This window comes from Hyperolius riggenbachi, chromosome 4 (genome assembly GCF_040937935.1).
Source record: "Hyperolius riggenbachi isolate aHypRig1 chromosome 4, aHypRig1.pri, whole genome shotgun sequence".
NCBI lineage: Eukaryota > Metazoa > Chordata > Amphibia > Anura > Hyperoliidae > Hyperolius > Hyperolius riggenbachi.
The window spans coordinates 19,993,156-20,007,529 of NC_090649.1; the positions used below are offsets into that span (position 1 = coordinate 19,993,156).

The window sequence follows — 14,374 nt, forward strand, 5'->3', positions numbered from 1 at the left end:
GAGCCAGAGCTGCGGCCCTCCTCTTCCACCGGGCAATTGAAGTCGCCGGCCAACACTACCGCCCTGGAGGTGGCGAGATGAGGCCTCAGGGTCTGGAAAAGTTCCAGCCGCTCGTTCTTCCCAGGGGAGGCGTACACGTTGATGAGCCTAATCGGCTCTCCTGCCCATGAGCCGTCTATGACCAGAAGTCGGCCACAGACGAGCTCCTGCACAGTGTCAACCGTGAACTGTCCTCCCCTAATCAGAACGGCGACCCCCGAGGATCTGGAGTCGCCACCCCCTGACCAGAATGAAGGGCCGTGAGTCCACTCGGAGGAGAGGTGCCTGTATGTGCCAGCAGGGGGCAATGCACATTCCTGAAGGAAGAATACATTACCTTGCAGCCCAGACAGGAAACTCAGGGTCGTCTGTCTCCTCAACTTGTCCTTAATACTTCTCACATTGATGGAAAAAATGTTAATTCCTGCCATCATGTAAACCATTTGGGGAAGAGAGAGATACCGTTAGGTAGGCGGGACGGGGTCCCTTAGTTACCTGTCCTGACGGGTGGATCCCTCTCCGATGCCGCGCCCGATGCCGAGCCGTTGGTAGGTGAGAGATCCAAGTTCTCCTCAATGATACCGTCGGCTATAGCATTCCTGTAGTCGTCGATGTACTGTTCGAGCTCATCAAACACGTCCTCTCCATCGACTGCTATGGCCTCTTCGGTTTCCCCATCTGCCTCCAGTTCAATGGCCTTCTTCTTGGCCACATCTTCAGGGGGTGATGAGTCTTCCGCCTGTTTCCTTTTTCCCTTGGTGATGATCTCTGCGGAAGAGACAAGGGAAGAAGCCTCCTGGAGGGGAGGTGGAGGGTTAGGGGGAGGGGGGTGGGAGCGGGTGTGGTCTGGGTGAGTGGGGGTTGGGTGACCACAGGGGTTGGGGTAGGGGTCTGGGCTGGGGTGGGAGGGGTAGGATGGGGAGGGAGGGGTTGGGTGCGGAGGTGTGGGAAGGGTCGGGGGGTGGCTGTATCTTACCCTCCTGTGCCTTCCCTTTTCCTTTATCCTTCTGCTTCTCCTTCGGGGCTGCCTTTTGGGGTGGTGGTTTTGCGGCTGGCTGTGACGGTTTCACAGCGCCCATGGCAACCCTTCCGGCGTAGCTCTTGGCACGTTGCGGGCAGGCTGTGTACAGGTGGCCTGGTAGTCCACAGAGGTTGCAGCACCGCACTCTGGGGCAGTCCTTCGCCTCATGGCCAGTCACCTGGCAGTTCCTGCAGGCGTGCTCTTTGCAGTTCCTTGCGATGTGGCCCAGCTTTCCACACTTCATACAGGTCTGGGGGATGTCCTCGTAGCGGATGATGCCCGGTGAGTTCCCCAGGTTGAAGCTTGGGCTCAGGTGCTGGAAGCCGCCTGGCTTGCTGGAGTCCTTCCGCAGCCTGCAGATGACGCTCCACCTACCCGTCCAGAATCCGTTGGAATCGAGGATCTGGGTGGGACCCTTCAGCACCTGGCAGAAGCGTCTCAGGTAGGTGGCGATGTCCGCTGCCGGTATGTGGGGGTTCCTCATCGCAATCATGATTCTTCTCTCCTCTCTCTGGATTGGGGAGTTTCCGTCGAACTTCCTGAAGGGCGAGTCTGGGCCTGCTGTGGAGAAGGCCTCCCAATACCTCCTACAGACCTGCATCGAGATGAAGGTGATGTAAAAGATCCCCTCCATGAAGTTCTGGATCGACAGGGTCTCCGCCTTGGAGAACCCCTGGTCGAGGACCATCTTCTTGCCAAACACTTCAGGGGTCATGTCCGGCACTCGGCCATCCACCTTCCTCAGCTTCAGCGCCACCGTTGTCCTCATCCAGGGCTCCAGTGCAGGCGCCCCTAAGGGGTCCTGCCTGGGCCTGGCCTGAGGCCGCGGGGTTGCCTCTGCCGGGGTGGTGGAGGTCGAGGCGGCCACTTCCTCCTGAGGTCCGGCCGACGTTCCTGTTCCGGGGGCCTCCTTGGTTTCTCCCTTCTTCTTTGGCATCCTCTTCTTTGCCATCTTTACTTCTCGTCTCGTCTTCGTGGGCGGGCTTCCGGAGGTCTGCCGATGTCGTAGAGGTCTCGTCGGGACTGCTGCTCCCCAACTTGCTCGAAGCCTTGGAAGATCCTCTGCTAGGAGTTTGCAGGGGTTCAGCTTGGTCTCGGCGTCCTCAGTCCGACGTCTTCCTCGGCGATCTCGGAGTCTTCCGCCCTTTCCGCCTGGGATGTGCCCTTAAAAGGACATTTAGCTCTTTCACCAGGGGAACTGTGGGCCCAAGCTGCAGCACTGATAAGAACAGATTTTTTTTTTTTTTTTTTTTTTTTTTTTTTAAGCTTTCTTGGCCCCTGTTGCATGCAACAGAGGTCCCGGGTAAGCAAGGCTATTAGCCCCATGCACGGAAAAAGCGTGAGTGCCCTAAAGCACCCCCACAAAACGTGCATGAGTAGCCACAGGCCCCACAATGCTGCAGGGCCCTTCCGGTTGTTCCCCGAAGGGAACCTTCCCCCTTTGCCTTCGGCTCAGGGGGTGGCATCCTCCAACACCCGAGGGGTTGGAGGATCCTGGGGTCCTCCGAGGAGGACCCCTACTGCGCCCAGTGGTTACCCAAAGGGCCTGGCCATGTGGCATCCGTGTCCACATGGTCCGGGTGGCTCCCCCGAGAGGGAGCCGGGTGGGAACCGAAGTCCCCGGTGCCAGCAAGCTGGCCCCGACCTTGCGGCCGGAGTGATAAAAATTCGGCACTCTCCCTAGCCAAAAGGCCGGGGAGCTGCGTTAGTTGGCGATGCATATGGGCAGTACAGACCAAAGCACCCTACTTCCGCCTGAGATCTGCCACATCTCAGGTTTTTTCAGGTGCACCTGGAGCGCCACTTCCAGGGGCAGTACGCCTAAGCAAAGCCCTCAGCCATTCAGCCTCGACCAGGAGTAGATCCATTCCACCAGACCGTGGGAATTATGACTAGGCGGGACACACTGCCACTGTGCCATCCCTCCAGGTCCCCCAAGGTTACCCAACTGAACAGATTTTTTTTTTTTTTTTTTTTGTGCTTCCTTGGCTCCCGCCTTTCGGCAGGGGCCCTGAATGCTAGGGCTTAAAGCCGCATACCCGGGAAAAATGACAGTGCCATTATAACACTGCCACAAAACCGGGCATGCGGCGCCCTCTGGGTCCTTCTCAAAGGGAAGGACCCAAGGGTTCCCTTCCCTCCGAACCGAGGTTCGGAGAGGAGTGGAACCCTTATCCCCTCGCCAGAGGCTCGGGGACCACTTGGGGCCTCTCATTTCCCGAAGGCACGAGAGGGCCCCCCTGCCCCAGTTGTTGCCAACTGGGTTCATGGACTAAGTATCTACCAGGAGGGAGATGCACAAGGACGACCGTGGGCAAGGTGCCTTTAGCCGTCCTTCTCGCATGCCCCTGCCGGCTCATGCTTACTTTCTCTGTGGCCCCTTGTCTGACGTGCGGTGCACAGCAAGTGCCATGATCCGCACGTCCTCCGAGGTGCCACAGCTTAACCAATACTTACCATCAACAAGCGACAGGTGGGGTAGGGGAAAAAGGGGGAAGGGAGGGTAGGGTAAGGGTGTACCTGAGGCTTTATTGAGGGTTAACACACATGAAGGAGGGAGGAGGGGGGACAGGACAAACCTGTGAAGATCAGTCGTCGTCCGGTTCCTCCAGAGAGTCCATGAGGCTATAGTCTCTGAGCAGGCTGTGGATCAGTCTGCGACCATCCTCCTTGGACATCATTTCCCTCCGTCGTACAAACTTGTTCCTGGCGCACCACATGGCGTCCTTAAAGCAGCACATGATGCGCCAAGCTTCCTCGATCTTCCCTTCTGAGTGATCTCCGTCGAAAAGCCCATACATCACTGCGCAGTGGGTAATAGCTTCTCTTGGGATAACACCCGACAGTTCTTGTCCCAAGGCGTCCAGCAGCCTCTGTGCATACGGGCAGTCCCAGAAAATGTGCAGCGATGTTTCTTCCTGGATTACGCACAAGGGGCAGTGTCTGTATCTGCACAGGTTCCTGGAATGCATGAAGGTCCTAAGGGGCAGTCCCCCTCGGATGGCCATCCAGGACAGGTCCTTGTGTTGGTTGGTAAGTTTCCTGGATGCCACATTCTTCCATACATACCTGGAGGTGCTGTCTGGTAGCCCTGGGATGGATTCCATACTGTCTCTGGCTCTAATAGTCTTGTAGACCATCTTTGGCTTCCACAGGCCTGGTTTGATCTCCTCCAGTCGCTGCTCTTTGATGAACTTGGAGGCTTCCAAGTAGAACCAAGGAGTGTCCCAGTTGTAGGGGATGGAGCTGTCCCACTTGTCCCACCTTAACGACCTCCAAAGGGGGAGCAGGAAGAAGCGAGACATGGAGTTGCCTGCGGAGCCCTGTGCGTAGTCTGTGATAGTTCTGCGGATGCAGTTACACACAAAGAAGACCCACAGCATCGTAGGGATGTCGGGCACGCCCTTACCCCCCTTGTGGTGCTCCTTGTACATAACCGCCCGCTTCACTCTGTCCATCTTGGATCCCCAGATGAAGTGGAAAACTGCCCTGGTGATGACCTTGCATGTCTTCGCCCTTGGTGGCCAGGCCTGGGCCAGGTACTGCAGCACTGGGAGGATCCCGTTCCGCAGCACCAGTGTTTTCCCCTCGATGGTAAGTCTTCTGAGGCTCCAGAGTCCGATCTTTTGGTGCATCTTGGCCAGTCTCTCCTCCCAAGACTTCTGGGCAGCTCCTTCTGCCCCAAACCAGACTCCCAGGATCTTGATGCAGTCTGGCTTGATGTTGAAGGGGACTGATGCGGTTGAGGCCTGGTGCCACTCCCTGAAAAGAATAGCTTCAGACTTACCGCAGTTGACCTTTGCACCTGAGGCTCGGCCAAAGTCTTCGCAGGTATGGGCTAGTGCCGAGATAGACCGCTCATCTGTGCAGAATACCGTCACATCATCCATGTATAGCGAACACTTGACCTCTCGTTTCTCCATCCCTGGGGCGGTGATCCCTCTGATGTCAGGGTTCCGTCTGATGCACTCGGCGAAAAGCTCTATACAACAGACAAAAAGAAGAGGGGAGAGAGGACAGCCCTGCCTGACCCCCGAGAGGATCGGGAAGGCTTCTGTCTTCCAGCCGTTCACCAGCACCGTGGAATGGATTCCTGCGTACAAAAGGTTAACATATTTGCAGAACATTTCTCCGATACCAAACCTGTTGAGTGCCTTGCAGAGGAACTCATGGGAAACCCTGTCGAAAGCCTTCTCCTGGTCCAGACTTACCAGTGCAGCGCGGACATTGCGGTCTTTGATGAACTGGATCGTGTCTCTTACCAGGGCCAGGCTGTCAGCGATCCTGCGGCCGGGGATTCCACATGTCTGGTCCGGGTGGATGATCTGCCCAATAACCTTCTTTAGCCGGTTGGCCAACACCTTGGTCAGGATCTTGTAGTCCACATTAAGGAGGGAGATGGGCCTCCAATTTTTGAGGTCGCACCTCTCTCCCTTCTGCTTGTACAGAATCGTGACCATTCCCTCCCTGAGAGAAGGGGGTAACTTACCTTCCACTGCCATCTCTTCATATAGCTCCAAAAGGTCCGTGCCTACCAGATCCCACATTGCCACATAGAACTCTGCGGGGAGGCCGTCACTGCCTGGGGTCTTACCTGAGCTGAAAGATGTGGCTGCGGCATGAAGTTCCTCCAATGTCAGGGGTGCGTTTGCTGAGGACTTACCCTCCTCGTCCACCGTTTTAGTGATTCCTGCGAGGAATCTTTCGGTGGCTTCGTTGTCCGTGGCTTTGTGGGAGTAGAGGCTAGAGTAGTAGTCGGTGACCACGTCCATCACAGCCTCCTTCCCCTTCCTCATAGCCCCAGACTCGTCCCGCAGCTCAACCAGGGGTGTGTGGCCTGAGTGGAGTTTCCTGAAAAAGAATGAATTACATTTCTCACCTTTCTCCAGATTCTCCACCTTGGATCGGAAGACTATGCGCCTGGCTTCCTCCTCAAAATGACTTTTCAGACATTTCTTGGTCTCTTCCAGGTCTTGCCTAACCTCCCAGCCACAGTGGTAGAGGTCCTGCAGGGATTGTAGCTGGCGCTGCAGCCTCCTGAGGTCCTTCTTCCGCTCGCTCTCCTGTTGACGTCCCTTCTCCTGGAAGAAACTGCGGAGCCTTACCTTGGTGAACTCCCACCACTGTCCAGCGCTGTCGAACCTGTCTTTGTCACCTCGCCAGGAGACATAGGCCTCTCCTAGCTCCCCCATGAGCTCCTCATTTTCCAGCAGTTTACAGTTCAGCTTCCAGGAACCTGGTCCAGGGGGAAACCCGTCGCCTAGGATTGCCTGTAAGTGCACTGCTCTGTGGTCAGAGAAGAAACAGGGGATCATGGAGTGACTGCTATGCCTCACTGCTCGGGAGGTGAAGATGAAGTCAATCCTCGAGCGCACCGAGCCATCAGGCCGACACCATGAGTAATTCATGGCTCCCGGCCCAATAGAACCCACTGCGTCTCTCAGAGATGCCTCCCTCACCATCTCCACAAGCAGGCGGGAGGTGACATCGAGCTCGGCTGTCGCGTTGGAGCTACGTCCTCCCTCTTCCACTGGGCAGTTGAAATCACCGGCCAACACTACTGGTCTGGATGTGGCGAGGTGCGGTCTCAGGGTCTGGAAAAGTTCCAGCCGCTCATTCTTTCCAGGGGGGGCGTACACGTTGATGAACCTAACCGGCTCTCCTGCCCACGAGCCGTCTACGACCAGAAGTCGGCCGCAGACGAGCTCCTGCACAGTGTCAACCATGAACGCCTGACCCCTGATCAGAATGGCTACCCCTGCAGACTTGCAGTCGCCACCTCCCGACCAGAACGACGGCCCGTGAGTCCACTGGGTGGAGAGGTGCCTGTATGTGCTTGCATAGGGCAGTGCACATTCCTGCAAGAAGAATACATTACCCTGTTGCCTGTCAAGGAATGCCAGGGCTGTCTGTCTCCTCGACGTGTCTTTGATACTTCTCACGTTGATGGAAAGAATGTTGAGTCCTGCCATCGTTACTGCTGTGGGAAGAGTAAGACCATTACTGTGGTGGGGGCGTTGCCCCCCCCCGTTACCTGTCCTGTCTGGCGGCTCCCCTTCCGGTGCCACATCTGGGTTCTCGTGCGTTGTGGTCACCGTCACTGGCCTCTCGCTGCTGTTGTAATGGTGTGGGGCTATGATGTTTTGCCAGTTTTTGAGCATCTCTGCTATGCCCTTTTGGAGCTCAGCCTCTCGGAGGTCCGTTGTTGCTGTTGGTTTCATTACCCTTTTCGGGGCGAGTTCACCAGCGGATGAAGATCCTTTCGGAACTTTCAGTCTCCTTTTCACCCCTATTGGGGTATCTGTTTGGGCGGCAAGAATGGGGAATTCCTCCAGGGATGTTATCTCGGGGGGTGGGCCCTGGGAGGAGGGGGTGGGGGTGGGAGGGTCGTGGGGTGGGAGGGTGTGGGTTGGGGTAGGGTTGGGGAGGGTGGGTCCAGGAGGGGTGGGGTTGGGAGGGGTGGGTTTGGGTGTGGTCTTACCATCCTTCCTTTGCGGGTTCTTTGTTGGCTGTTGTGCTGGTCCGGAGGGTGTGGGCTTCGCAGGTCTACGTACGGACTGCATGGTGCCTTTGGCGACCTTTGCGGCGTAGGAATTATCCCGCCGGGGGCAGTCCTTATACATATGACCCGTCAGCCCACAGAGATTGCAGCTCCTTGCTCTGGGGCAGTCCTTCGACTCGTGTCCCGTCACTTGGCAAAACCTGCAAGCAGATTCCCCACAATCTTTCCCTTGGTGTCCCAGCTTACCACATCTCCTGCAGGTATGGGGTACATCCTCGTATCTCAGGAGTCCTGTTGAGTTCCCCAGTGAGAAGCACTGTTTTAGGTGCTGGAGGCCGCCCGGCAGATTGGGATCCTTCTGTAGCTTGCATAGGACCGACCACCTTCCTGTCCAGAAGCCGTTGGCGTCCAGGAGCTGGATGGGGGGTTTCAGCACTTCGCAGAAGCGCTTCAGGTAGGTGGCAATGTCCGCTGCCGGCACATGTGGGTTCCTCATCGTGACGGTGACTTTCCTTTCCTCCCTCTGGATGGGGGAGTTGCACAGGAACTTGGCAAATACCGAATCAGGTCCCGCTGCCGAGACCATCTCCCAGTATCGCCTGCATACCTGCAGGGAAACAAAGGTGACAAAGAAAATACCTGAGACGAAATTCTGGATAGAGAGGGTTTCCGCCTTTGCGAACCCCTGCTTCAGGACCATCTTTTTCCCGAACACCTCCGGGGTCATGTCCGGCACTCTCCCCTCTACTTCCTTCAGCTGGAGGACCACCGTGGTCTTCATCCACGGCTCCAGGGCAGGTGGTCCTTGGCGGGCCTGCCTGGGCCGGGGGTGGGACCCCGGGGCCACATCCGCTGGGGCGGCAGAGGGTGAGGCGGCCACTCCCTGAGGTGCCGAGGAGGGTCCTGGTCTCGGGGCCGCAGCGGCTTCCTTCCTCCCTTGTCCCGACTTCTGTCTGGGGCTCTTCTTCCTCTTCTTCTGTCCGGCGGTCCTGTAGTTTCCTCCCGGAAGGAACTTCATGGCGCCGGTTCTCTCTGGCGAGGATCCGATTCTTCCCCAGGCGATTCCGAGCTGCGAAGTTCTCCTGCTTGTCTGTAGCTTGCAGAGTCTCTGAAGTTCCTCGGTGAGTTCCTGGAGATCCTCAGCTTGCTTGCGACTTGCAGGATGATCTTCTGGTCTCGGAGTTCGGCGTCTGGGATATCCTCGGCGGTCTCTCGCTGGAATTCGTTCCGCCTGGGGTTGTCCTTAAAAGGACAAGCTCTTCCCACAGGGGACACTGGCCCAAGCTGCAGCACTGATAAGAACAGATTTTTTTTTTTTTTTTTCCACTCAGTCAAATAAAACGTTAATCTCACACAGATTTTAGTCGTAAGACGTAAAACTTTAAATGAGAAATCGTATCTTCGCATCATTGTGGATCTATAAATCTATTCCAATCTTTACTTTCCCATATTTTTTCCTGCATATTTAAAGCCATAATTTTTAACATCTCTCCAAACAAAAGTATACAAAAAAACTTAGACCAAAACTAATACATTTTTCAACTAAAGTTACATCACAGTAAAACCTTTAAATTTTCTCCCACAATTTTCTTTGTTTTTCACAGTAAAGATATCCCATTTTCATTGTATCGTCATTCCCGAAATACTCTGAAGAACCACAGTCATACAACTGAGTTCTTCTTACAAACCACAAGGGTAGAGTGTACTTTACAGCGTTCAAAGCAAAATCCTCCTTAATAAACTCCCACCACCACTTCTTAATTTTAGAAACCTGCTGCTCTTTTAACCTTCCCCATACCTCATCCGCCTCCCTGCTAACCTTCCGTATCTCTTCATCCCAGATTCCCTGTAATTCCCTGTGTTCGCGCACAATTGGTGCATAATATCTCCAGTTACGTCTTTCCCTCGGCACATAAGGACCTATAGCTTCACTTAACTCAGCACTTTCTTTCACAGTCATTGACACTTTCCTCTCAACAGACTTTTTGTCTTCCAATTTCTTTGCCGGCTCAGACTGCTGCGACACCTCCAACTCCTCACTCCCTGTCTGCAGTACCTCATACTTGTTAGGTGACAAGGGCACACTGTCACTCTCCTGAACACGCAGCTTCCTCTTCTTAGCACTGTTTCCACCACTCACCACCTCCCAATCTTCCTGTGACTCCTCCCCCTTGGCCTCAGTCACCTCCATCTGCTCCTCCTCTCTCTCCACACGATCTCCCCATTCCTCGCTATCAGTAGACACCCGGCAGTCACCACTCTGCGGACTCCACCCAATCTCATCCTCACTGGACGTCACATCACCACAACCACTCGCAGCTCTCATCTCCATCAGCCTCCTGGCCTTGCCCATCTCTGGGGTACCACTACACCCAGCAGGACTCCGCTCAGGACTCAGCAACAAGGATTTCGCAGTAACTCCGCCCACACCATGTCGCACAACACCAGATCCACCCATATTACTCGAGACTCCGCCCACAGCACTTCCATCCACCACATTCAGCTTCCTGATCACACCGCCCTCAACCTCCGTCACACAAGAGTCCTGGCTGCCCTGTACGACATCATCCACACTATCATCACCCGACGGAGCATGGCCACGCCCACTGCCGACTCCGGTCTCCTCACCGCCCGGCCCTCTGGGCTGACCACGCCCCTCCTCACTCTCCGCAACACCAACCACAGCGTCAGTCACTTTACCAGCCACATTCTGCCCCACATTCCCAGTCTCCGCATCCGCACCAGCCTCTCCGCTCTTACACCCAACACTTCCATCCTCCACACCAACCTTCTCCGCATTCTCACCGCTCGGCGCCTGACCACGCCCCTCACTCGCGTCACTCGTCCCCTGACCACGCCCACCGCTCGCTCCGCTCTCCGCACCGGAATCCTCCTGCCGGCTCCCCGACACCGCGGGCTCACCAGTCACCCCCACACCAGTCACCCCGCTCTCAACACCCACACCAGCCACCTCCACACGCTCCACAGCCATCCCCACACTCTCACCGCTCGGCGCCTGACTACGCCTCTCACCCGCGTCACTCGTCCCCAGACCACGCCCACCGCCACCTCCGCTCTCCGCACCGGAATCCTCCTGCCGGCTCCCCGACACCGCGGGCTCACCAGTCACCCCCACACCAGTCACCCCGCTCACAGCACCCACACCAGCCACCTCCACACGCTCCACAGCCACCTCCAAACTCGCTGCAGCCTCCGCTCCCTGACCACGCCCCCCGCCCTCTCCCGAGTCACTCGGCGCCATCTTGGCTCCTCCATTACCCTCAGATACAGCAGCGGCAGTAATATCCATACTGTCCTCGGTAAGTACAGTGTCTGCACCAATCACCACACTGACATCAGGAGAGGCTGCAGCCGGGGTGTCCTCAGCCCGCACTCCAGCCCCCTCCTCCCGCACAGTGTCCTTCTGCTTCCCCCACCCAGCAAACAGTCCTCCGACTTCACCTCTAACAACCCCCGCATAGGAAAACAGCTTCCTGCCACTGATCTTACTACAATTACGTGCCAGGTGCCCGGTCTCCCCACATAGATCACATGAGCGGGGGGCCTTACACTCTGACGCCATGTGCCCACTCTGCCTACATATACGGCAACATGCTTTATTAGGGCACTCAGCCCTAATATGCCCATACTCAAAGCATCCTCTGCAGTACTTGGGCTGGCCCTGGTAGTGGACAGTACATCTCTCCCCAGCAACACGGAAAGAAGCGGGGGGATGCACTGTACCTCCATAGCCAGTTACATCCGGTATCAGTCTGACCTTGTACTTCAGCTTACTCCTGTACATCCCATAAGGATTGTACAGCTTCTGAGGGCCACCCACTTCCAAACAGTACTGTTTCAGCCAAGTTCTCACCACATACTCCTCCATGTAGGGGTTGTAGAGGTGAACAGTCAAGTCCTTCATCCCAGGGTCAAAGCATAGTTGCACCCGCAGTTTCCGTAGGATCTTGTGATCCGCCAACAACGCCTTCAGCTTCCAATTCTCGAATACCTCCAGGCACTTTTCCTCGGAGTGAAAAGTAATAACATATAAGCCCCTCTGCACAAAATCCTGAACCGAAAAAAAATCTGTTACCTTTAAGTTAAAGGTCTTCAGCAACACTTCATTCGCAATCTCCTTAACGCCATACTCGTTCCGATTTTCCTCCTCAACCTCAATCTTGAGGGAAGCCCGCAGGTTTTTCCAGTCGTCCGCCATCCTTACGACCTTCGCCCCACTGTTGTTCCTAGGGCCCCCACAAGGAGGCCCTCTCGCTAAACCCCCTGACCAAGACCAAGCAGGCGTTCACCCACTTGATGTTAGCCAAAAGGCCGAGAAGCGATAACCCAATTACTCTCCGCAGCCGCGCCCGCCGACACACCACACTCCCTGGGAATTAAAGCATTATTACCTACTAAATGCAGCAGCGGCGAACAGCGCACAACCCAGCACTGCCCCGCACAGCCGGCTAACCCCGGCCAGCTACCAGCTGCCAGGGGGGGGGCCCCCCTTCCCATTGCCTGTGCAGGCCTGCCGGGCCCCCGGGATGGGCGCACCTGTGCTAAACGCAGACGCACGGGGCCAGGCTCAGCTGCCGCCTGATTACATTAGCATGGCCCCGCCCACCGGCGGAACAGCCATCACCCCTCCGCTGCCGTGCCTCCACGTCGAAGAGAAAAGTAAAGTAGGCCTCCGGCTCTCTGGCAACACGCTAGGAGAGAGTGTGGAGGGCAGAGGAAGAAGTCAAGTCTCTAGCCTGGCTGGCTGTTTGAGAACACAGTGTGTCTTTCTTCGTTCATCCTCCTTCCTCTTCATATCTCTCTGGCTGTGTGGACGTGCGCGGTGTGCCACAAGAGGGAGACACAGGCCGGGGAGTGGAGAGCCTAAAACAGGAGTTGCCTTCCTAGCCTGCTGCACACTCACTCTCACAGCCTGGCACTGAAGCAGGCACCTGAGCAGGTGCTGAGTCATGCAGGAAGTCAACCGATGATGTCACAAGGCCCTGGTCCCAGGCAGCTGCTTAGTAAAGGGGCTGCAGCCAGGGCTCTGCCTGCCAGTCCGCTGGAAGCTCTCTGGGGGAAGGATGCAGCTGCTTTTCTTGCAGAGGACAACGTGCAAACGTGAAGAAAAGTGACCCGTTCATGGTTTTTGGGACCTGCAGCTACTGCGCCGCGCAAGTACAATACAGACTAATCAAAATTAAAAATGATTTTTTCTTTGGTTGTGGGGTTTTTTTTGTGTGTTTTTCTGACTTCTTTTCTTGTCAGTTCTCAGGTTCTGATAACCAATGCGAAATACAGAGTCTATGAATAAATGACACAGATGCACAAAAATAGACACACACACTGATTTGAAACAATGTTTTTATTGTGGATATCACAATGTATCCTGCACCCAGCAGTAGCAGCACAGACAGACATAGACCGCACAGCAGGGTGGACAATACACAACACTTGCTACTGGCAAATTCACTTTGCAGAGGGACACTTAATTTCTCCACTACACTTCCGTACACTAACTTAGTTAGTCAGCTGGGTATTTGAGTAGTTTTGATCTGTTTTTTGACACTAGTTAGAGAGAGTAGTGCACCGGTCCTGGAGGTACTGCAATACCAGGTCGATGCGCGGAGTGGACAGAGCAAGCTCTTCTTCCATCTCCCTGTTCCAAAAATCCATTTAATATATGGTCCCCAGATAGGGGACGTATCAGATATTAAACTGATAAGAACAGATTTATTTTAATTCTTTTATTAGAAAAATACATACAATAAACAATACTCAATATTCAATAAGCATCAGAATATTTTGTACATAATTGACAATTATCTCAATTTCACATAAAATGACAAACTTCACTTTATTTTACAGAGAAAATCAAAACACCTACACCTAATCCCTTACATCTTTCCCTCAGGATCCACTCTCCCTCCATCTAAAACATTACATACAAGATTCTTGTTCCTAAAAAACAAAAATTAGCGTAAACAGCAAAAGACGGAAACAGTGGATTGTATAAATAATGTGAGTTACCATTTTTTGAATTTCCACACTCCTTCAGCATTATCTAGACCATATTTTCTCATATCACAGTACCCATATAGGTACAATCTACCTCGGACCATGGCCACACAGTCCCTTATTCTCAACTCATCCTTCCTAAATATTAACAAATTCCTAGCATCCCACAGACTCTCCTTCACACAATTCACCAACATCCACAACTCTCTTGCTTTACCCCTCTCCAGATCACACAACCCATACAACATCATACTAAACGTCAATCTCTCCACACCAGTCAAACCCTTAATCAACGCACCCAGATTTCTCCATACTTCACTTGCAAACTCACAATCCCACAACACATGATTCACATTCTCTACATTCCTACAACCTTCCCTCGGACATACTTCACTATCAACTAATCTCCGTCTACGCTGAAATTCTCTAGTTGGCAAAGCTTTATGAACCGCCAACCAAGATATATCTTTTTGCCTATTGGTTAACTCTACACAACTCATGTTCTTCAATACTTTCTCACTCTGAACCTCAGACAAACCCCCAATCACCTCAATCTCCCACCTTTCCTCAAACACTTTCATTACCTTCTTACTATCACACCACACTTCTCTAGATACACTCTGCAAGTCATACCATCTAATACACCTCTCAATTCTCATGTAAAACCACGGAGTAGCGAAAGCTACAGGCTTCTTCAAATCCCAATCATACAACTTATACCTTCTCAACACACTTCCAGCAGCATACCTCCACATACATCCAGATATTCCATCATTCTTACTGATTTTTTATTT

The 14,374-nt window shown here is 54.2% G+C and overlaps 1 protein-coding gene and 1 non-coding gene across 2 annotated transcripts; both read right to left on the reverse strand.

Annotated features, from left to right (window-relative positions):
- Positions 1-526: 526 nt before the first annotated feature.
- Positions 527-2,012, reverse strand: LOC137504566 (zinc finger CCHC domain-containing protein 3-like). The gene is made up of 2 exons (XM_068233147.1): positions 978-2,012; positions 527-835 (listed from the first exon to the last, which is right to left on the reverse strand). Exons 1-2 carry the CDS (start codon positions 2,010-2,012, stop codon positions 527-529), a joined length of 1,344 nt encoding a protein of 447 aa, XP_068089248.1.
- An 11,129-nt stretch (positions 2,013-13,141) lies between these two features.
- Positions 13,142-13,326, reverse strand: LOC137505710 (U2 spliceosomal RNA). The gene has a single exon (XR_011020310.1). It is a non-coding gene; the product is annotated as a U2 spliceosomal RNA (small nuclear RNA).
- Positions 13,327-14,374: the final 1,048 nt, after the last annotated feature.

Excerpts from the sequence above, each read along its gene's own strand:
- LOC137504566 (XM_068233147.1), bottom strand. The coding sequence starts at position 2,012 with ATGGCAAAGAAGAGGATGCCAAAGAAGAAGGGAGAAACCAAGGAGGCC. Across the intron at positions 836-977 it reads CCGACCCTTCCCACACCTCC|GAGGCTTCTTCCCTTGTCTC; the intron begins GCACCCAACCCC and ends CCTCCCCTCCAG.